This window comes from Rhyacophila brunnea, unplaced genomic scaffold, assembly GCF_057557595.1.
Source record: "Rhyacophila brunnea isolate RB1 unplaced genomic scaffold, BYU_Rbru_1.0 scaffold_9, whole genome shotgun sequence".
Classification (NCBI taxonomy): Eukaryota; Metazoa; Arthropoda; class Insecta; order Trichoptera; family Rhyacophilidae; genus Rhyacophila; species Rhyacophila brunnea.
Genome location: NW_028233361.1, coordinates 10,261,220 through 10,284,796, shown reverse-complemented (window position 1 = coordinate 10,284,796; position 23,577 = coordinate 10,261,220). Strand labels below are relative to the sequence as shown.

The 23,577-nt window shown below is 34.0% G+C and overlaps 2 protein-coding genes and 1 long non-coding RNA gene across 5 annotated transcripts in view; 1 reads left to right on the top strand and 2 right to left on the bottom strand.

Moving 5' to 3' along the window:
- Window positions 1-1,937: 1,937 nt before the first annotated feature.
- Window positions 1,938-4,452, bottom strand: LOC147063254 (uncharacterized). The gene is made up of 3 exons (XR_015072147.1): window positions 4,254-4,452; window positions 2,745-2,852; window positions 1,938-2,014 (listed from the first exon to the last, which is right to left on the bottom strand). It is a non-coding gene; the product is annotated as an uncharacterized LOC147063254 (long non-coding RNA).
- Window positions 4,453-4,727: 275 nt separating this feature from the next.
- On the top strand, window positions 4,728-13,309 carry Alr (Evr1_Alr domain-containing protein Alr). Of its 3 annotated transcripts, XR_015072121.1 has the most exons (6): window positions 4,826-5,215; window positions 6,147-6,334; window positions 7,349-7,839; window positions 10,284-10,819; window positions 11,169-11,262; window positions 11,301-13,309. XR_015072121.1 is itself a non-coding variant. In XM_085959778.1 (3 exons), exons 1-3 carry the CDS (start codon window positions 5,057-5,059, stop codon window positions 7,509-7,511), a joined length of 510 nt encoding a protein of 169 aa, XP_085815904.1. In that variant the 5' UTR covers window positions 4,728-5,056; the 3' UTR covers window positions 7,512-8,079. The 3 variants fall into 3 exon arrangements, 1 of the variants encoding a protein (XP_085815904.1); XR_015072120.1 differs by having other exon boundaries at window positions 4,728-5,215; window positions 10,284-11,262; XM_085959778.1 differs by lacking the exons at window positions 10,284-10,819; window positions 11,169-11,262; window positions 11,301-13,309 and having other exon boundaries at window positions 4,728-5,215; window positions 7,349-8,079.
- Window positions 13,301-23,577, bottom strand: part of E(z) (histone-lysine N-methyltransferase E(z)) — a 37,404-nt gene continuing 27,127 nt past the window's right edge. The window contains exons 13-15 of the mRNA XM_085959777.1: window positions 21,702-21,892; window positions 20,703-20,868; window positions 13,301-15,608 (exon numbers count right to left, since the gene is read on the bottom strand). Of these exons, the coding sequence (XP_085815903.1) occupies window positions 15,548-15,608; window positions 20,703-20,868; window positions 21,702-21,892 (418 nt within the window). The 3' untranslated portion in view covers window positions 13,301-15,547. The remainder of the gene's footprint in view (window positions 15,609-20,702; window positions 20,869-21,701; window positions 21,893-23,577) is intronic.

Genomic DNA, 23,577 nt, shown 5'->3' with positions numbered 1-23,577 from the left:
GAGAGTCCAAAAGAAATTTTTGAGACACCTTTACTTTCGGGTGTATGGATATTATCCGTGGCTCTATCCGACTGATTTTCTCTTAGGTATGCTTACATACTGTAGCTTAAAATTTAGAAGGGATCTTTATTTAAATGTGAACTCTGCTATTCGTGGTGGTGTTGGCTTGTGTGTCGAGGGCATCCGTTGTTTGTTCTCCCAAGGTGCAGAACTAACCTGCCATTAGTAATGCCAATAATTGGGAGGGCCATAACCATGTTTAATGAAATCGCTTCGGATATTGATATATTCCACTTACGTGAGAGGTGAATTTAGGTGGACATTGTTTTATAAGTTTTTAAGATAGGGTCTATCAAAGTTCACTCAGTGTGTTTCCATCTACTTTTATTTTTGTTATTTTATTTTATTTCTTTTCGTATTTTATTTCCTATTTTATTACTTATTGTATTATCATTTCACATTTCTCTGTATTTTTATTTTTAAAAATTAATAACACCTATATTATGTCATGTCGTGAACGCTTTGAATTTATAATTTGTTATGTTCATTAGATGTAAAATAAATAAATTTGATTTGATTTGATTTGATCTGTTTGAATAATTATGAAATACTAAACCACAAATCATTGGTATTACAGCGATTTTTTTAAATAACCATGCCCTTGCTTTTTCATACAAGGTGGTTGGGTTGGGAGGGTTAGTTACATTGATGTGCAGTTAATTATGTTCCTCCATTTATATCTTTAATTTTTCTTATAGCCAGAATTAAATATTTTGTGTAGTGTTCTTGTGTTTTTTTGTTTTTTAGTATTTAGTACAGCGAGTGTAGTTAAGAGCTTCGCTCTACTTAACGTGTGTCGTTAAAAATCTGCGATACTGCTATTGTAATAAATCGTGAGTCATAGAAAAGGTTAACATTCTCTTTTGTTTGAAATTTTCTTCTCCCTTTTTTACTTTCTACGTCTTTTCCTTACAATTTCATACGTAAAAAGAAAAAAATCCATGACCTGGGAATACCTCACTGATGTTTGGGGAGAGGAATAATAAGGTACTGTAAAACTGCGTCCGATGCGGCTAAATCTATCACTCACACATCTTACGCTGCCCATATCTGTATTTTCATACATATATTATTTTAATAAGTTCTTTATTCAGCATTGATTCATTAGAAATCGGGTTTACCAACTCGGGGGTCTTAGCAAATTAATATCAAACAGATACAGTGTTTTAAATTATGTATTATTTTGAATTTTCAAAAAAAAAAATTTAACTCCCGTATAAAACCTATTATAGGCTATTACCTTGTCCACATGGCGCGTTTCGACTCGCGCACATTCCAGGTGCATGTGACCTCATTGAGCCGTCCACATACACTCGCGGTGAATCGCGGCAAGACACGCGTGGACAAGACAATGATGTATTGGGTCTTTGAATCCCAAGTCTGGCAGATTCACGTGTTGTTTTTCAATATTGAGTATTATTTTGGACCCAAAATATGACCCTATTAGGTTGAGCACGTGGCTAACATCGATTAATAAAACTAAAATCTATTAATCATCCACTCTGTGGAGCCCCATATGATCATCTGAGGATCGAACATGGCGTTGCAATGTAATATAAATAATATGTATTGCTATTGATAATTTGGGTATATGTTGTCAAGATCGGAGGTAAGTAATTGCATCACTACCTATTCCTTTAGCATCAATATCAATTTATAATCATGCTATGAACATTTTGAACTAATGCCAATAATATTTAAAAAGATTTTAAAGCAATAATTTAATTTATTAGATATTATTGGGTGCTCTAAATAATAATTAATGAATAAGTATTATAATCTTTTAGAAGCTTTATAATCCGAAACTCTATACGAGTATAATAGCACAAATAAAATAGCTGTTTCATTTTTTATACAATTTTATCATTACACAAAAATACACTAATACTAAACTAATTATACAAGTTGCTATTTAATTTTAACATCTCTATTGACCGAATCACGAAACATGCACCTGAAGATAAAAACACATTTTATTACAAATTATCTTCAAGGCATCTTGACTAGATGTCTCCATAATTATAATAATAAATTGAAATAAAACATGGTGTTTATTTTTCGTTATCTAAATTCTAAAGTTAGGTATATATTATAATAATGCTTGGTCAGCTTGGTGATAGTCGAGGTAACTAATACCTACAAGTTGTTGGCTCAATCTTCAAGACAGTGACGTCTCTAGACAAAATGCCGCCCCTAGGCAGCGTCAAAATGCCGCCCCATTTTTTTATCATCGTTTCATTACTCAAATACCTAAGAAATGTGTTGTATGGAGCATGCCCCCTCATCCTGAAGCGGGCCCCATGTTAGGATCTTTGCCCCCCCCCTGCAGTGTGACGCTATACAGTAATGTTTTCCAAATGAATTGTGGAGTTTTTGAGTATCGCTACACAATTATAAATTATTGTATTGTGTAACCACATAATTTTAAATAATATCATTATTGAAGTAAAATAGCGCCGCAGGCGAATTTTTTGCTATTAGAGCAAATTTGTGATAAGTGTTTATCTCACTTATCGAGCCCGAGCCCCAGGTTAGAGCCCTGTCAGCCCCCTCCTTGTGGGGGCCATGGTTTGGATACATTACTAACAAAATATACACCTACCACTAAGCTGAAACTTACAAAATTAAATTTAGATATCAATAAATAAATAAGCGAATAAATATAATATTAGTTAGACACTTACCCAAATCACCAGAGTCTGAGATGCCATTTGGTTGATATGTCTGACACATTTGGTTTGTATCGCAGATGTATTATTTTCACACCATTTTTTCTATGCTATTATTGTACCCTACAACATGTAAACAAAATAATTTTCCTCATAATTTTTTTAATATAAACCTAAATTTAATCATAAATACACTATTAATTAATAGTCTCAACATTCAACCGTTGATGATTGAAATAAACTACAAATCCACACTATTATCAGCAAAAAATTTGTTTACAAAAAAAAACGACTTAAAGGAAGGTATTGCACAGTATTGTATTCACAGCACGATAAATATGATATAATCTAGATAGATACCTACTAGTGTACATTTTTATTACAATTAGCTGGTACGTAACGTAAATACCTATTATATGCACGAATACTAATTGATTATGTCAAATGTCAATAAGGATTAATAATCATTATCAATAGGTATCAATTTGCAATAGGTACATCCGGCAACTTTTAAATCTCGCAAATGACTGGCAAAAATATTTGGATAAATTAAAAAATACGGTATGTACCTACCTATAAATCTCTACCATAAATTCTCCTTGTTTCGTTACCAACGTTGATAGAATATATAATATTATTTTCTTTTAATAACTATGGCGCGACATAATTATTGGCTTTTGCGCAGTATACCTACCATTGTTATGAAAAGAACTCTTTAATCTGAGTAAATGACATTATATTATTATGACTGATTTATTATTCGTTTGTGATGTTTTACATTTATAAAAATATTCATAATGTGTATAGGCGCCAAGTTTATTAGCATTTGTATACGAAACCGAGCAGTCAAAAATAAAATAAAAAAATCTCTAGCGGAGCGTGGTGACATCATACTAAAATCGCTGCGAGTACCGACTGGATAATAACAAAAAAATGCATCCGGAACAAAACATCTCCAAAGCTCTGGTTATTATAATATAACTAAGTTTAGGTAGCTATTTCTATATAATACCAAATGATTCTCCTCGATTTGCCGCCTTTCGAGTATCTGCCGCTCCCAAGCGACGCTCAATCTGCCTACCCCCCACGGGACGTCACTGCTTCATTCAAGATCATGTCGATCCAGCAATTACCACGAGTAATGAAAGGGTAGGGATTCATAGCATTGTCCCATACGCGCCTACAAGCATTAGCCGAGCCGAGCAAGGAACACCAATATCATAATTACCCACACTTTAGTGTACCTGCTGTATGATGTGTAGGAAGGTACAACAGATCAAATTATTAAGATATAAATTCTAAAGCATGTCATCATAGTATTATACCAAGGCTTTGCCGGAAGTTTTGGTTTACGGCGAGGAACAAAAACTCAATAAAATGCAAAACCCCTGAATAGTCTCATATTTTTAATATTGAATTCGCATTCCGTTACATAACATGATTCTTTAATGCATTAATTTATGATACATAATAATAAATAACCCACTTACAAAGAGATTCCATCCAATCTCTTTGCCTACTTACATATTCTTTAGCACTACATGATCCCATATTATTATTTATCCACAGTAGAGAAATCGTTCTTTTTATATTACACTCATAATATGGTAACGCAATTCACAATGTTATTGTTTTGTGTTCCCTGGTTGATCCGTACAGTGCGGAAATTGAAATTATTAATGTTTTCCAGTCTACCTTTATGACAAAACTTTTAATTCAGTCATACCACCTAGTATAAATTAATTTACTTTATCATTGACGAGAAATAATAACCATTACCTGCGGCGACTTCCTCGCACTAATTAAACTGGCCCATAATAATGACAGTGAAATAATTCAACTCCTGTAATTTTATTATGAATTTATTATAATGTAACCTATTAAAATGTTTATTCTTCAAATACCTATTCAAACGCGGCTCAAAAAAACTTTACAGAGTTTAAAATTTCCACAATTCAGCATTTTTTTCGTTTCTAGCTGGCGACACTGCTACAAGTGTAAATGAATTTAACCTCAAATTCTTATGTCATATTTAGCGCCGGTGTGAATACTGTGAATAAGTTATTGTAGATTATTTTGTATATTTTTTAAATTTGGACAACCAGTCACTAATTAAAATCTAATCCATTATTAAGACTTCAAAGCTTTCAAGTTATATTTTTCGCCGTTATTTGTACAGCTTTGTTTGTTATGATAATATTGATAAAACGCAAATAACTCTTCTGTTTTATATAATACAGATAGAGAAATGAATTTAAACCTTATTTGCACATAACTGAATTTTAAGAAACCTTTTAGATTGTATTTTTTCCGTGTAACTTCGTAATATGCCTGCCTTGGGGGTTGGTGGTTCAGAGGGAGAAATTGGTGCTGAGAAACCTTGTAGGGCTTGTAACGACTTCAAGTCCTGGGCAAAGATACAAAAGGGTGCATATGATGCTGGGACATTACCACAGAAAGCTGATAATGGTGAAACTATAAATGATGTAAGTCACATGAAATAATATATAAGTAGGTACTACGTTCATACAGTTACATTACTTCACTGATGCAATTCTGCTGAAACTTATATATAATTATCGTCGCTGCAAGCGAAATACCTCCAACGTGCCAATCTTTCGAGAATGAGTTTTTGGTGTCAAAAAATTCCTTGATTTTTTCTTTATCATTAACAAAAACATCCAATGTACTATGTAAAGCATGGGTAGTCAACCTTTTTATACCTACCGCCCACTTGTGTATCTCTGTTAGTACTAAAAATTTCTAACCGCCCACCGATTCCACAGTAATGGTGATTTATAAAGTAGGGAAGTATCTTTACTTTATAAAATTTATAAAACAGAGTTACAGCAAGACAAGTTAAAGTTAAAGCATATAAAAATAATTACTTACCAAATACTTTATGTCAGACTTTCGCTAAGGATTGGCAGAATAAATGTGAACAACCATAACAGCACAGAACAACAATAATTCAGAACAATTACTTACTGTAGTTAAATCTATATTTTTATTTATACTTTCCATACATAGAAGCATGAAGTCCTACCGCTCTCCATGAAAGCTGGAACGCCCACTAGTGGGCGGTAGTGACCAGGTTGACTACCCCTGATATAAAGCAATAGAAAATTATTGACAAAGCAGCGGATATGTGCCGCTTAATATAAGTCTATCATAAATGTTAAACAAACCCCCCCTCCTTCTTGGCTTGAAATTTTAAATTTAAACAGTACCCATTTAAAGTAATCATGAACTGCAATGTGTAAGTGCCCATACACACTTGCGGCAGGCCGCCTATCGTTTTTTGCATGCAAAGTGCGATATGTGGCAGGCCGCTGCGGTTAGCCAGCATACAAAAAACGATAGGCGGCCTGCCGCAAGTGCGTATGGGCACTAACAATAGCTTTTTGTTTTTTTAAGCACCGAAGAGGCGATTGTCCCCTCGATAAAGATGAACTGGGCCGAAAGACGTGGGGATTCCTTCATTCAATGGCAGCCTACTACCCCGACAAGGCTTCTCAGAAGCAGGCCACAGAGATGAGACAATTCTTCAACATATTTTCAAATTTTTACCCCTGCAACCATTGCGCTGCAGACTTTAGAGAAGAGTAAGTAAACATCTTTTCTACACATTTTACTGCGTCAAGGTGTCCTCCCAGCCATTTGGGTATACTCTATGCCCTTTCCACTCAAAGATTTTTATGGGATCATCCATCACTATCCTCCTTTAATGGTGTACAATATATGACAATAATTTCCAGCCACCATTCCGCCAGAATTTGGAAAAACTAATGAAAAAAGCACAATTTTTCAAGGTCAGCTATAAGTTGAAAATTAAGAATTTTGGAAAAGTTTGAGGTTAACCATAAAAAATATATAAACTTTGTAAAGAAGATATTTGTGTCATTATGATACCCTATCTTTTCTCATTTCATGAAATAGGATCATCATCAGCCGGGGTTGATCCACTCCAGGATGAAGACCTCCCCTAGCTCCCTCCGCTCCTCTCGGTCCCTAGTTCTTCACTGCTACGTACCCACCGAACTTTATGAGTTTGTCTATCCAGTGGATTTTAGAGTTTGTAGTCCCTCTTGGGTATGACGGCTTTTTTCCAGCAATTGTCCACTCGTTGAGCGACATATCCAGCCCATTGCCATTTCATGTGCTTAGCGACCTCTATCACATTGCGTACTCTTGTCTGCTTCATTTTTCATTAGTTTCTTTTGTGATCTTTTCGCGTTACGTCCAACAAGCTCCTTTCCATGCCACGTTGCACTACTCATAATTTTTAAAATATACATATATTATATTGATCAAATAAATTTGTTTAACGTAGGTTCTAAAATTTAGAATCAATTCATATTTGTTACCTCAGTTTTTGTTACTCCACATACAGTTTTATTTAATCAAACAACTTTTAAAAATACTATAATTATGTAGTAGTGAAAAGACCTAACGTCTGTTTTGATATACTTTTGTTTAAAAACATTATAATATGTGTAGAAGTTATTGTGTAAAAACATGTTTATTACAACATCATCTATGAATTTTATTAATGTGGTAGTCATTCACCACCAAAGCGACAAAATACTAATGTTTTTTCTATATATTTATTGTTTTAGCCTGAAAGTGAACCCACCAAAGACAGAAACACAGAGTGAGCTATCAAAATGGCTATGTGACATGCACAACATTGTTAATCTGAAATTAGGAAAACCAATATTTGACTGTTCAAAGGTCAACGAGAGATGGAGAGACGGTTGGCCAGATGGCTCATGTGATTAGATAGTGACTTATTATTAATCAATTAGTTTAGTTGTTACATGAATTTGATAAGAAATTATTAATGTCATTGACACCAATATTATATCATAAAATAATGACTATCTTTCTAACCGGACATTATTAAACCACAGTAAAACCTCGATTTAACCAAAGAATTTCGGGTCTATCTGTATTCCAGTCGTCAACAATATTCAAAGCATGATAAGCACTTGATCACACAGCATTACCAGTGGTAATTGGTTATATTATCGTGTGGATTAACTTTCTGCAGTAATTTTAACGTGTGCCCGCCGATAGTCTGACATTTAAAAAGAATTTTTTGTTTATTGTCCGGCAACTTCATCTTGGCTACGTGGCAAATCTGTGAACTACAATCCCATCCAGTACAGCTAATCGAACTTCCGGTTTCAAATTAGGAACGCCCCCAAATTATTCATTGCATTTTTGACACTTCGTATTGGACGCATCTATCAATTTGCGTAATTTGAAGCTTTTTATATTCAAAAGATGTCTAAAACAATACGAAATGATGTTTGAATTATTATCAGTAAACTTTTGATTTATTGCGAAGAAGAAAAAGAGTCGTATTTAAAAGGCGAGTCTATACAATACTTTCAACAAGCCCATTTTACGGGTTCCTGTCATGTCAGGTATGTCAAAATTCAGTGTTGTAATACTAGAAATATTTCCCCAAATACTGGAAATTATGTTTGTATATTATAAAGTTATGTGTATCGTAATCTATTTTATTAATATTTTTAGACGTATAATAATTAACCCTTTAACAGCCACTGACGAGTGGTTCTCGTCATGGGCGTCTACTTTCGTGCGCCCGTGACGAGCGAAACTCGTCGCGCCGTTTTTGAGCCTAATATGAGTCATATATTTATTTTTTCAATTTTAATACGTGTATTGACATCTATGGGCAAGCTCTGCAGGCAGAAACGTTTAAAAAGTCAAATACATCGCGAGAATAAAGGGGATTCCCGAGAGGCCCATTCAGGGTTATCGATTTCTTCCCATGTACTGAGAAATTGTTGACTCATTAGTTCGCCCCGCGATCGCGTAATAATTGGTCGTCGGGATGATAGTCTGATTTGCGTTCTAATTGAAAGATTTTGCATTTTTTCTAATTGAAATTTAATTTGTGTTGAGTTACGAAGTGTTGTGAGTATTTATATTTGTATTTTGCGTATACAAGTGTTATATTTACGAGTTTACTTTTAGATTGAATTGAAACATTTTCGATATTTTCAGATTGAAAATTTTATTTGTGTCGAATGACTAAGTACTGTGACTATTTTTATTTATATTTTGCATTCAATTTGGACAAACATAAGTGTTATATTTACGAGTTTAGTTTACCAATTTTTCCAATTCAAAATGGATGAATATCGTGAAGATGGTGAAATTGACAATCTTTTAGAAACGATTGAATCTGAAGACGATAGTGATGATTCCGAAGTTGGTGAAGTTGACGATACTTTGGAAGTTGAAGAAAATGAACCAACTACATCCGAAGCTACTGAAAGGCCGACATTTGAGTGGAAATCGGATTTATTTGACCCGCGCGCATTTTTATTCGATGATACTGAATCGGGATGCAAAGCAGATAGTTTAGCTTCGGATGGTTTTATCCACATTTCCTTTATTGAAATGATAGTGCGAGAGACAAATAAACAATTTAAATTTGCTACAAAAAATATCACGGTTCTGAGTGGGTAGACTGCACAACCGATGATATATACACATTTTTGGGAGTGTGCATGCTCATGTCACGTAATTCTCGCAACAAAATTACCGAACACTGGTCTATCAAAAATATAATATCAAAAATAATACCGATATTGCAAAAAAATGTGTATTTGTAAAATTTATAAATTTTATAATTTTTTTTTTTGAATTTTTTAAAAATATTTTTGAACTATTTCTTGTAAATTCGCAGTGTTGTGATAACCCTAACCTTGGTGCAAATTTTCCGACATTTTCATGAAATTATGAATGAAAAACGCTTTCGATGAACTTCAAATGATGTCTCATCATATGTAAGTGCTAGATATAAAATTTTCCACTGGTAATTTATTTTTTTATATATTATTTAATTCTTGGGCCCTGGAGATTATACCTAGTATTATCAGCTGGGCTGCTAAAAGGTTAAGTATAAATGATCATTAGTTAGTTAATGAATTGTCCTTGTATTTTTAAACCGATAAGTAGGTAGGTAGGTACATATTGTTTTAAAATTTATGTAAGGTGGATATAATTTAATTTATAGAAAATTATTTTCACAGTATGTGTTTCTACAAAAATTTTACTAAAAATACGATATAACGACATCATTTGTAAATTATAAAACATGTGATTGGGTCATCAATTTAATATTGAATATGTTATATCTTTCACTTCTACTTTTTTAGTCATAATTTGTGTTCTAGTTATTTAATTAATAAATACCTGCAGCAATATTATCAGTTAATGTGGGTTCAATGATACATTTCCTTCCAAATTCAATAATTATGCTGTATTAATTAACCTAATATAATATTAATAATTAAGAGGTGAAATTATTAGAAAAAAAAATTCTATTGATATTTATTGAACAATAATTAGACTTATAAATTAATGTACTTATAAACTTACTGAGAATAGAATTGATATAAACTTAAAACCTAATTTCGCGGGATATGTTTTCTCAAAAAATGACAACACTGAAATATTCTATTCGCGACAAGGGCGACTTCCTGTTGTCGCCTAAATAATGTTGTCGTACAGTACTTTTAAAATTTAAACTTTGTTCTGTTTTTAAAAACATTGTTCATTTGAATATACAAATAATTAAAAACAGGTAAACTACATAACTTATCTGTAAATCATTTAACTTACGCAATCAGAAAACCTACTTTATTATATAACACACTTTCGGCTTTAAAGGAGCACCCCCGTTGCCTGAATTAGTCCGTTACATCGAGGTTTTACTGTACCTATTATAATAGTTGGGGTAATACATTTTGTATTAGGTACCGTAGAATATACCGTAAATGATATTGCTATATGCTATATTTATAGACATGGTCTATCTTTTCACAAATTACACTTCGATTATATTGTGAATATTTGTTTCCGGTATGTGCTCGAAATACTCATATTATATGTCGTAATTAATAAAACAAATTATAACAAACACACATTTCAGGATGTATCTTAGCAATAACTGCACATTTAACCGGTTTTATGCCTTTAGCGAGTTTTCTCGCTCCATGTGTGGTCGACAGGCCGCACATACAACGAGTTATCTCAACCGACTTTAAGCTACTTTACAAGCTGCTTGTTGGCGAATTTAAAAGCGGGCGAGTCAGCTAGTGCGATTGTGATGATGACACTCAAAACTTTCCACTCGCTCAGAAGCCAACAAGCTAGCGAGTTGAAACCGTCATTTTTGGTACTATTTTGACAGGACGTATTGAGTAGTTTGTTTTTTTACCGGGAGGTCGCTACTATCGTTCTACTGTGCAGACGTAGTAAGCCCACACGCCCGGCGTGTAGCGTGTAAAGTTGACCGGCTTTCAACTTTTCTCGGTAGATTGTTTACAATCTGCTTGTTAGCTTGTTCGATGACACTGGGCAAGTTTACAAGCAGATTGTAAATTCGCCAACAAGCAGCTTGTAAAGTAGCTAAATGTCATTGAGGCTTTAAACTCAAATTACTGGCCACTGTCGATTGATTTGCATAATCTAAAAAATTAAATACACAGTGACATCTGTTTGAATAATTATAAATTAAATACACAGTGACATCTGTTTGAATAATTATGTACAAATACTAAGCCGCAAATTATCAATATTACAGCGATTTTAGTAAGAGCTTTGCTTTATATTCAACGTGTTGTTAAAAATCTGCGGCCTGTCAGATACTGCCATAGTAATATTGTGAGGCGTAGAAAAGGTTGATAACTTAAGGAATTGACCGTTTGAAACAAAAGTTGTCATGGATTTCAATAAATGAGATGACAGTTCTCGACAGACCTCGAATGATTTTGTTTCCCCATTTCAAACAAGTAATTAACATCCTATTTCAAATTGATCGTTCAAATTTATTTTTTAGTAATGTACCTACATAAATGTGATTTTGAAATAAATTGAATACAATTTCAACCAAAAACTTTTGAGATATTTTGTAAAATTGAAACCGATCGTATGGAAACAAATAATGGTTTGTTATACGGCATTTTTGTATATGGCTTACTCTCCAAGAATATAATATGGGATAACTGCCAAAAGTTAGTAAGTCTCGAAATCATATTATGGAGTAATTGCAATTTAAAGTTTGACATCCCCTCTAAAATTAGGCATAATACTAATTTCTTTGTGCTTTATGTGCATATGTGATATATTATATCGGATTACACTGATTTTTTTTTTCTAGCATACATATTTACCGTATTTCCTCGATTATACGATGCATTCTTATTTTTTATAAACCAATAATAAAAAATTAAAACGTAAACTTTATTATAACAGACAAAATCATACAATCACAATAAAAAGGATTTAAAAATAAGCATATTATTTATGTAGGTATTATCATCAGGGTCTGAAATTTCTTCCGATTCAATGTCCGATTTTTCTGAATCACTTTTCGACTTAAGAGTCATTGTCTGCACCTTCCCACAAAATCATCGCCCTAGTATTGGTTTTGTAAAAAAGCTCCATGTTTGGCGAAATTAACTTTTTAATGCAGTTCATTTTTTTTTATATCAACGCATCGAAATCGTGAAATAAAATATATTTTTCATTAGAAACAGAGGTATTTTAAATGTCCAAGAAACCACGGTACAGAACAATCATTCAGTATTGGTTTGTCCAATGTTTGGAATAAATGGCGCCTAGGGTTGTTATGCGGATACCGTTCCCTCTACTACTCGATTGGTCTCATATTAGCGTTGTCTAGACGTCCTCATTACACATTTAGATACATTATAATTTTTATAATAATTTTGTGAGAATTCGTAGCGATCGCTGCTAAAGTGCAGTACATATCTGCTGTTAAATAAATACAAATTCATCTTAATTAAATGAGTAATATGGCTGGATTACTCTGTTAATATATTCTAATATAATGTATCTCTCGCATGTCAAATAAATAAATATGAAAGATCTTCCAGCATTGAAATATAAGGTAATGAACTTTGTTTTTCGTCTCCTGAACATTTCACATATTGTTGCTTTGGACAAACCAATACTAGGGCGATGAAATATCGTCCTCTGCACCATCAAGAGCATTAGTGAAGCAGCATTTCTTGAAAGAATATTCCACTACTGTCTCCGGGATTTTCTTCCAAGCAGCCAACACTAGCAATCAGTGATGCTTCGTCACAACCGTGGAATTTTACAACAATTATAAAACACACCACGAATTCAGACACCAAAATAAGAAAAAACATGTGTCTTATAATCGAGGAAATACAGTACCTATATATAGACACATAATCCATTGTTAACTCTATATACCTAAATTATTGACTTACCAACTTTTGGCAGGAACCCCACAATATGTCAGTTATAAAATTAGGTATAAGTAGTGTATGTTAGTGCACATACTTTTATTGTTATTGGTGTGTTTGGCATTATGTATTTTTGTATTGCACCGGAATATTATTCCAAAATGAGACTATAAGTCTTATTTTTTGAAATGTAGTAGAATAATTATGGTGATAGTTGGGTATTTATAATATTTATATCTTTGTAAATAAAATGTGTAAAAACACGAGAAATGTTAAATAAAACAAGTTTTAATTACGAAAAATGCTTATTTATTATTTATGATAGACAATAATAATTAATGTATGTAATTGTAAATGCAGTAGACTTCCAAATATATGACTTTCGATTATCCGACCATAGTCAAAAACAGTCTATGAAGCAAATCAGACAGTTGCTTATAATCTCACATCTCTAAAATCGAAGCGTAAAAATGTACTGACAACACGACTGTACGACGGCGGTTTATTGTATAGCCAAACCTGTCATCTAAAAGTGTTACCGAATCAAAATGGAAAAATTATATTGGCACCTACATAAAAGAAAAGGTCAGAACTGCATTTTTGGCTATTTTGACTTTAATTGCCTTTTTATTAAATAATTTTAAAGATAAAAAAAATATTCAATCAATATTTTATGGGCATAACTAAAAAATTACAATTCGTCGTAGTGTCAATAAAATTGATTGAAATCGTACTACTGAAAAGTTACAATTTTGCAGTTTCGACCTTATACACAGGAGGTGTCGATACGTAATACCAATATTATGAGCACATTTCATAGACAATTTCAATCACAATGTTTAGTAGACACTTATTTTCTGGCAGTTCCTGTTTATCAGACCCTTCCACAATCCCAGTTCGGTCGGATAACCGTGACTCCACCGTATAAGTGACAAGAATAAAATGTGTAAAAATCATGGTAGCGGGTGTTCTCATATTTGACTGGCAATCGCCTTATGCAAAAAATGGACATGTAATCCCGCTGGAGAGAAGTTAAATGAAAAAAAACTCCCATTTTGTAAAAAAAAATGATTATAATAATCAGTCCAGTACGCATACCAACAAGTCAATGTTTCTAATAAAAATCATAAAAACTATGATCAATTCAATATTATGTCACATAGATTGTTTACAAAAAATAGTGTAATACATAATCATTAGGAAATTTTACAAAAAAATGTCTCATGTAAAAAATAAACATACATCAGCTTTATTAGCAACTAATTATTGTTTAAAACAATTCAAATCAAAAAATTTGAGATATGTATTCCCAGAATCTTAAACATAACATTATCAACTCAATTTAAAAAATGCTCATAGTATTAGAAAGATGATTCGATTAAGAGCCAGACCAGCACCGCGATTTCCTAACTATCGTCTCGTGTGGCACCAGATGACATGACGTAATTGTGACGTCACGCTCGAGGCATGCCGCCCACGCACAGTGTTCACCGCAGAAAATATTATGATGAAACACCTATATGTGTATGGTGACAATGAATAGCGCCGCTGTATGAGTAGCGTTATATTCTCGAGTGCTATTATCACTCCGGTAGTACGTCATAATGATGTCATATGACGTCATGTCGACCGGGCAGCTGGCACTCGCAAGTTCTAACATAGGGCCCCTGGCCAACACCAAATTTTTCATTGAATTCGACAAAATTCTAATTTCTTGTATACTAAGTTCTATCATGCAAATACATACATTTATATGTAATGCAATGAGTGGAGAGTGATTGGAGTAACTGATATGTAAATATTAAATTTAAAATAATAAAATGTATGTCTCGTCTAGTATAATAATTATATCATTATTTTCCAACACTTACTTAAATTGGCCTTTTTTTTAAATAGGTTCTGCACCACTGGTCAAAATAATCGAAACATAATAGACAGAAAAAGTAGTAAGTTTATGCATTTGCGACAAAGTAAAATTGTATCTAGTACTACTAATTCATTATCGGCACAAACGATTCATTTCTAAATGTCAGTTGTCAACGTAAAATATTGTTAAATATGAATACTGAATGATGCTTAACATGTTTAACATAGTGGTATCATTGCAATTATTATGCTCCAATACAAGGGTTACTACATCCGCAATGTGTGCGTGCATTTATTCAATAAAATCACTGGTAATGGACAACGACTCCAAACGCGGCAGTGTTAGCACTAAATGAGTTTTTGACCTGCGAAAAATATGAACTTTAAAGATGGGTAGCATTTTCTAAAAGCAACATTTTCATCCTAAGTCTAGTTTAACAGACAAGCGTAACTTTCGACAATTAGGTTAACTTTACGACAACACGACATCTATGCATCTGACCCCAAATTAATACACATATGCAATAAAATTATATTAATTAACCATTCAGCATTTGACACACTGTGATGTGCCCCTTTTACAAATTCAACTTGAGATTCAAAACACTAACGAAATGATATGGAAAATCAATCATTCAATACGCCATTATACAGAACCCATGACATATTTCAAAGAAATTCCATTTCCCTCTCAATACCGACGAATTTTAACTGCTCCGTTGGCCCGTATCTGTAAAGAGAAAAATACTATGTGTTATAATAAATAAATAAAGTCGTGGACCGCCTGTATACCTTATGAAGATACAAAACTTTGGCGGTCGTGTAAGGGACGAGAGCGCTGTAGTAGGGGGCCAGGAGTAGAGAGAAGAGACGAGAAGTCGAGATTTGGTGGTTGCTCCGATGAATGGAGGAGCGAGTTTTGTTTGCAGCATAAACAGTCAGTTAGTATATAAGTATATTTATGACACTGTTCCGAGGCTCAGTAAAATAAGATGCTGTGCGTAGCGATACAGAGACTGAGATACTAACAGACCGGGAAGTTATAATCGAGTGACCTGTCCAATCAATTACGATCCGGTATTTATTGATGGACGCAGTATTGAATAATATGTTGGAATGACTATTCAATAAATCGCAGATCAGCTATTTTATTGAGTGTGCGTTAATTGGACATTTCGCTGACTATCGTTGAAATGAATATTATAATTATTGAGATCAGTTATTCCGTTGAGTTTACGATAATTGAAGACTGGCTGATTCTACGTAAAAATAAATAAAGAATCCGATAACAGCCACAAAACTATCACCCTGTAGCTACACTTGACCACTCTAGCAATAAAGTTTTAGTACCACAAACAAACGTTTATGCCAAGATAAACAATGTTACCACTTTACCTGGGTTTCATTGACAATGAAAAGGCATTTAATTCAATTAAAAAAATCCTTAATTATAGACCTTGTACAACCAAGTAATCTCTAGATATCAGTGGCGAAGGCTCCATACTAGGTGATTATTTAAAGCCTAACTTCTAAGAAAAATAGTCCAAGACATAATAAAAAAACAGACCCTTCAGAACCAGAAACAGAATTTTCAAGTATTGAATTTAGAATTCTTATCAAAGGTAAAAAATATGGCAACAGAGCCATCCGTCTTTGTTTTTAACTATTGTATTTAAGATTCATATACACACAGTCATCATAGTGTATACAAATCGTCCACCAATACATGCTAACGGAGGCGTGCAGTCAGTGGTGGCTGATCTAACATGCAAGTGCACTGCATTCCTTCACATATTTAAAACATCACTCAATACTGTATGCCAGGGGTTCCAAACCTTTTTGTACTCTAGAGCACATTCTAAAATATCGTTAGGGTGGCGGGCACTACTTATTTTTAATCGACAAACTCCTTCCATAACTTCTCATTTTCCCATAATTTATTTTCTTATATTCATAATGTATTAACAAATAATAAACAAAAATGTTTCAAAATAATAATACTATTATTCAAATTGCATACACACAGAGAAATGTATTTACAAAACGTAAACAAAGTAAACAAAATCTGCAATACACGCGGCCATTTCCATTACATTTATTTGGTAAGTAAAAGGATTGATACAGAAGGAAACAATTGGCTCGATATCTGTAAACTGCAAAAATCTCTCTTCAAATTGTTTTTTTAACACTTGAAGATGCTTAATAAATAATGACCCGTTTAATTCATTGTTACCTAGCATTTTATTCATATGTGGGAAATGCACGAGAGAATTGATCTGCAGATGTGATATCAACAAATCCAATTTAGCTTTAAATGACTTTACAGAGCTTATCATTTCAGCTATGTTTTTGTCTTTCCCCTGCAACTCCAAATTTAAAGAATTCAATTTTTCTATGATGTCTGTGAGAAATCCCAAATCAATCAGCCAGCAAGAGTCGGCTAGTTCATCATAATTTTCCCTAGGCTCAGTTCGTGGCGTTCGTTCGCTTCGAGTTTTCTGCGTGTGTCAGGCTAGCGTGAAAATTCTGTCTCTGTCGAATAGTGGCGGGCACATACAAATCGTTGGCACCATGGCGCCCGCGGGCACGGGGTTGGGAACCCCTGCTGTATGCTATTGCTATTCATAAATTATCACTCACTTCTCACCATTCACGCCATATAAATTTGTACAAACAGCGTACAGCATACAGAATATTTGTAAAAACAGCGTACAGCATACAGAATAGTTATCAAAAAGTGCACACCGTAGTAGAGCACGGGCATAATTTCTGGTTTAGTTAAGAAAATCTATAAGGCAATTAAAATACATGCCGAATCGTGTATTCTTACTCGAATACTAACACTAGTAAGAATATTACGAGAATTCTGAGCTACACCCGTACTTTGTATGACAGAATGTGCGTACATTAACTTCTGCACAATAAAACTCACTATATCCATGGAAGAAAGCAGTATTTGAAAATTAGTACTAGCTAATTATCAATTAGCGTATGTTACATGTATTTGTTTAGGAAAATACATAATTTAAACTCATAACCTTAATTTTATATTGCCAGTGAGCTATTGAAATTTCATTGATTTAGTCAATTTAGTGTGTCGTTGTCATTAGTATGCACCTATTTATCAGTAGTAATATCGTATTATCTTCTCATTTCAATTGCCAGAGTGGTATGTGTGACGAGTCTGTTCGCAGAAACGTGTTTACTACCAAGGCTCACGTATGCGTGTGAAACATGGATCCTTAATGTAAGAGAACTCAAAAAAAACAACATAGCATAACATGAAAGAGATTACAGAAGAAACCAACGCATACGATGATTGAATTAGATCAGCGATACTCAACCTGCGGCCCTTTAAGCTTTTATGTGCGGCCCGAAACACATTTATAATCAGGAATTTCGTATATCTTGAGATTCGTTTCGACTTTGATGCACAGATAGTGACACCCGAAGAGGATTGTCATTATGGTCCACATCAGATCTGGTATAAGAGTGTTGCTATTGCGCACGATTAATTTAACCTGATCGCCGCGGATGGGACATATGTTGTTTTTTACATAAGCTCTGATACTGGGCGGATGTCGCAACTGTTGATATCGAAAATTGAAATGTCGGTAAAGTAGGAAATACTTCACGCATAGTATTGATTTTTGTATTGAAAGATGCTCTGATTCGTGTTCGTACCGCCATATCAATAACTTTGTCAAAAATATGTTGTTTTAATTTCATAAACATCGATCTTTCGAACCCCCTCGATCTATTGAGATTCGCCGCTACGATTGCATCAGTTCAAATCTACGCGGTATTTTTCGCGGCTGCGCAGTAGGTATACAAAATATATTTCATTCGAGTTGAGCGTGCGCCGAGTATTTACCGTGTAAAGTTGAATTCACCGCGATTTTTACATCATGTGCGGGAATACGAAAAAGACAACCAAAAAACGAAAAGAAATTTGTCGTAATATTTCTAAAAATGTACTTGAACTTGTGTTCTGGATTATGTCATTTATTACTCATGTGTCTCCCCAATTGTTTCAAAGTCATAAATCGAGCTCATTATTGAAAGTCATAAATATTTAGTAAAGATGCGTCCACACGGAATGAAAAAATATATATTATTATATTTTAAAGGATTGCAAGTTTTACCAATAAATTACGAATTACTATGAGGAATATATAAAACGAAAAAATTTTTGATAAAAAAACACACGGGTATGTATACAATATAATATAAAATATAAATCATGGAATATTGACTTTTCAACTATATTACATATTATCTTCGCGTACAATTTAATGCTTGTAAATTTTTAAAACCTTACCCAAAAAAAAGTTTTTATAGCACTTGGAAAAATTTACGCAATTTAAAAAATAAATATTGTTTTTTTTACAAAACATAAAATGACAATCACTAACATAACACAATGCTCAATAAAACTGAAAAGTAATCTACAAAATCCAAGTTTCACTAAAAAAAAAATAACAAAAAAATTATTATAATATTTTCAACCAGTGTGGACTCACCTTTAACGCTTAAATTAGGATGGCCCATAAAACATGTAAAATGCTGACACAGTCTATGCCACGAAATAAAACTGGGGACTAACATCCAATTTTAATGGATTTGTCATCAATAAAACTTACACTAATTAACAATAATTCATAAGTCACCAATAAAAGCTATTATTTTCAATAATTTTTATGGCATTTTTAAGTGTTTTTAACAAGAGTAAAATAAAATTAGTCAGTGATTAATTGTCTTCATCGGCGCACTTGTTTTGAAGTCGAGTGGTATGTCAACGAAAATGGCCACAGAGTTTATCGGAACAAAGCAATACAGTAGTTTTGTTAAGGCCATGCATTAGTTGAGGCACGGTCTAAAAAGATCGTAGCTAGGCGATGCGCGGATTGCGGGTGGCGGGTGAAAATGACGCCTGTCAAACGAAATATTAATTGTCATATAAATCCAACATACGTCCATTTTATGTTCTGTTTATTGTTATATTAGTAACAATAATAATATATTCATTGACATGTTTTCTTTTTAAAGTAAATGGGTAACGTTTTTAGTCATCTTTACACGATTTTAGAATTAATTGACCCGTCGCCATCACGCAGCAAAGTGACGTGTTCAAGGGTCAACATTCTCTCAGTGAATGGCAGCGAGTCCAAAATTTCGTCGCGCGTACAGTTGAAAATTATTTGGCGTTTCACTGATGCGTCACCTTAAAGTAAACACAGCTAAATTCAACACTCCATTATGTGTTTTAGTGTGGCACTTGGATCCTTATGTATCTAGGCATGATAACAGTTGTAGCCACAATTTTTAACTGCCGTATTTATTATAATACAGCGAAGAATAACATTTCGAAAAACCGACCGCGGACAGTACATCTTTTGTATGGAAACTTTACGCGCCGATCGGGTTAAAAAACACGCATAATTTTTAAAATCTCAAAAATATTTTGTAAAAAAGGGGAGGTTTCATGATTTTTTTCATCACACCAGTAGTGATGCGGCCCGCATTACTTTACAAATATATGTATTTGGCCCGAAGAAAAAAAAGGTTGAGTATCATTGAATTAGATGAAGAATGAGAGTCAGAGGTTGCTCATAAATTAGTCCATCATCATAGAACTTATGACACAAGAACGAATTGTAGAACCATGTAAAATCTAAACCATTGGCATGCAGAATGTCCTGGCCAACATAGCACCCAACGTTTTTCTTGCCAAATCTAGCGTTTTTTCGGCACCGAAAACAGCTTTAAATGTTACAGGAAAAGGCTAAAAAAATTTTAAGTAGAAATTCATCAGAATACATACCTGTAATCGAAGAAGAGTTCTTCTCCCGGTTGAATGGCCCGCTTGGCAAAGATACCAATGCGATGGTCTCCATTCACCATCATCACCTTGGCACAGCAGTTTGGATTGATGGAATGGTTCGCAAAGCGGATTTTATTTCCCTTTCTGGTTGCATCAACAACAAAATCTGTAATTGAACAACCACAATCAATATGACATCACATTAAGTTTTAAATTATAGTAAGGCCATAAACTGGTGGTTTTCAAACCTTCTCATTTCACAGTGCCTGAAAAAAATTTATGTTCTGAGCAACTAATTTAAATTTTTCAAGACCCTTTAATTTTTAGCTTTATTGAAAGGTGTCGATCGGTGACTGACCTTTTGGAAGTAAAGTCAGATTTTGTGTAATATTTACTATAAGGGAAGAACAGTTTAAATTTTGTAATCGCTTGAAGAAAAAGCTATTAAAGCTATAAATCTATGGCTTGGTTAACGCAGGGTTTAATTAAATTGCTCGCAATGCTCGCACATCTAAACTCGCCTTGTCTCCTGCACAGCCATAAATTCAACCTTCTAGGAACGTCGCATATGAAGGGCACACATAGGCGTCTAACGGCAGTAACCTCTCAAAACGTAGATGTGTATGGGATGCGGCGACCGACGAGCTTCGACTTATAAACAGGAATGACCAATTTGTAGTGTGTGAGTATGCGTATTGGCGGCTTTGACTCGCAGCCCGAGACGCATGCGATTTGTTGTTAGCAACATTAGATTATTTTTTCAAACTAAAAAGTCGCATTCCACCAATCTGTGGAGCTTCATTTGGCAACGTATGTTTTGTGAATAACAATGATGTCACATCGACATATTCGACATGTTGTAGACGAGACGAGATTAGATATGCGTGCCAGCTTAGTTCAATGAAAACAAATACATATGACTCGACAAAGTTTAGTATGCACTATTTATGTCGGATATCAACAGCCTACCTCCACCCTTCACCACTGCAATGCACTAACCATTATTGAGATTGAAGAGAAAGCTGCACATATATTTATCGTAGACTTTTCCTCGTCTGTCCGCCTCGTCCTGAGAGATGATCTCTCCGCAGTACTCTGAAATGAATTCATTCTTGGCGGCAGCCTCCTTCAGGAATATTCCCCAGCCGGCGACGTCACTCGGAGCCAGCAAAAGATGTTTGTGCAACCCTCTGCAAAAAAACATGCTCAATTTAAATTTTACATTCTTATTTATTCAATTTCAATTTATTCAATTTCAATTTCAATTTATTTATTTTTACATATTGTGGACATTACAAATTATAAGTTTAAGACGTTCACAACATGACATAAAAAAAGAGATAGATAATATGTTATTAAACAGTAGAAATATGTACATATAAAAATATTAATTATATAGGTACATGGAAATACACCGGATGAGTTAAGCAGACCCTATTTTAAAAATTTATAAAATAACGTCCACCTATACTCATCCTCACGTAGGTGGAATATATCAACACCCGAAGCAATTTCGTTGAACATAGTTATCGCCCTCGCAATTGGCATTACCAGTGGCAGGTTAGTTCTGCACCTTGGGAGAATAAACAACTGATGTTCTCTATTTCTAAGATAGTTATCAGGGACACACAGGTCAACACTGCCCAGAATGGCAGAGTTCTCATTTATACCTTGTATAAGTCGAAAAAAATACATAGCTAAATAAAGATTTCTTCTAAATTGCAAACTGCAGTATGTAAGCATGCCTAAGAGAAAGTCAGTTGGATAAAGCCACGGATAGTATCCGTACAACCTCAAATAAAGGAGTCTCAAGAATTTCTTCTGAACCCTCTCCACCATAAGGCCATACTTTAACTGATGCGGTGCCCAAACAATAGACCCACTCTCAAGTCTGCTTCGAACTAAAGAATTAAATAAAAGTTTAAATACCGTAACATCCGAAAAGACCCGGGAAGTACGCATGACGAAGCCCAACATTTTAAGCGCCTTGTTACAAATGGTAACTATATGGCTAATAAATGTCAGTTTACTCTCAAACGTAATGCCAAGATCCCTTACAGATGATATTCGTGACAGAACTCTGCCATGCATCGAGTATTGGAAAAACAACACTTTTGAGGCTCTGGTAAACGACAAAAGATTGCACGAAACAACAAAACATACTTGCACTTGTTAATAATTTAATAAACCATTTCTTTTAAATTCACAAGATTTGAGAATGTAACATATTATGTAGGTACATATTATATTAAACATAAATTAAATACTTGGAGCGATCCGTGACATCGGTTAGTAATTAAGACATTTAATTGATACCAACATTGATTTAATATATAAAAACTGATAGCCAACATTATTAACACAATTTAGTAGGATGCCCTTAGCTTCATACCACTCAACATTACAAGTGTGACACACTTTGATATTCACGTTTTGTTTTCAAAACAAATCGAGTGGCGGAAGCGATTGTCAGCAGTTTCCTCAACCATAACCTAGATTAACAGTCTCTATTATGATTTATTTTTATTGCAACAATGACCCTTGTAATTTATTGATTTCATGGGTATAAACAGCGAGGACGATCCATAATTTGTCACTCATCTCGAGTCCACAATCTGTTGTTCTCGACAATCGACATTCGACATGTCTCTTGACCACAGACTCCTGAGCTCGTCACCCGATCATCATCACTACCGGATCACGGCTCGGTCTGAGCACAAGCTCACCGCGATTACTCTGCACCATTAATCTTTACTCCGACCATTGTAACTCTGTGTAATCTGCATCAAGACAATAACCATCTATCCATCTACACTGCTGCTGCCTTTATCACCTTATCACCTTCTCCCACTCGATCCCCAAAGCTTAATTGGAA

Bases quoted from the DNA above. Each gene is read 5' to 3' on its own strand.
- Alr (XM_085959778.1), top strand. From the start codon at position 5,057: ATGCCTGCCTTGGGGGTTGGTGGTTCAGAGGGAGAAATTGGTGCTGAG. The intron at 5,216-6,146 runs GTAAGTCACATG...TGTTTTTTTAAG, and splicing joins ATGGTGAAACTATAAATGAT to CACCGAAGAGGCGATTGTCC. The intron at 6,335-7,348 runs GTAAGTAAACAT...TTATTGTTTTAG, and splicing joins GCTGCAGACTTTAGAGAAGA to CCTGAAAGTGAACCCACCAA.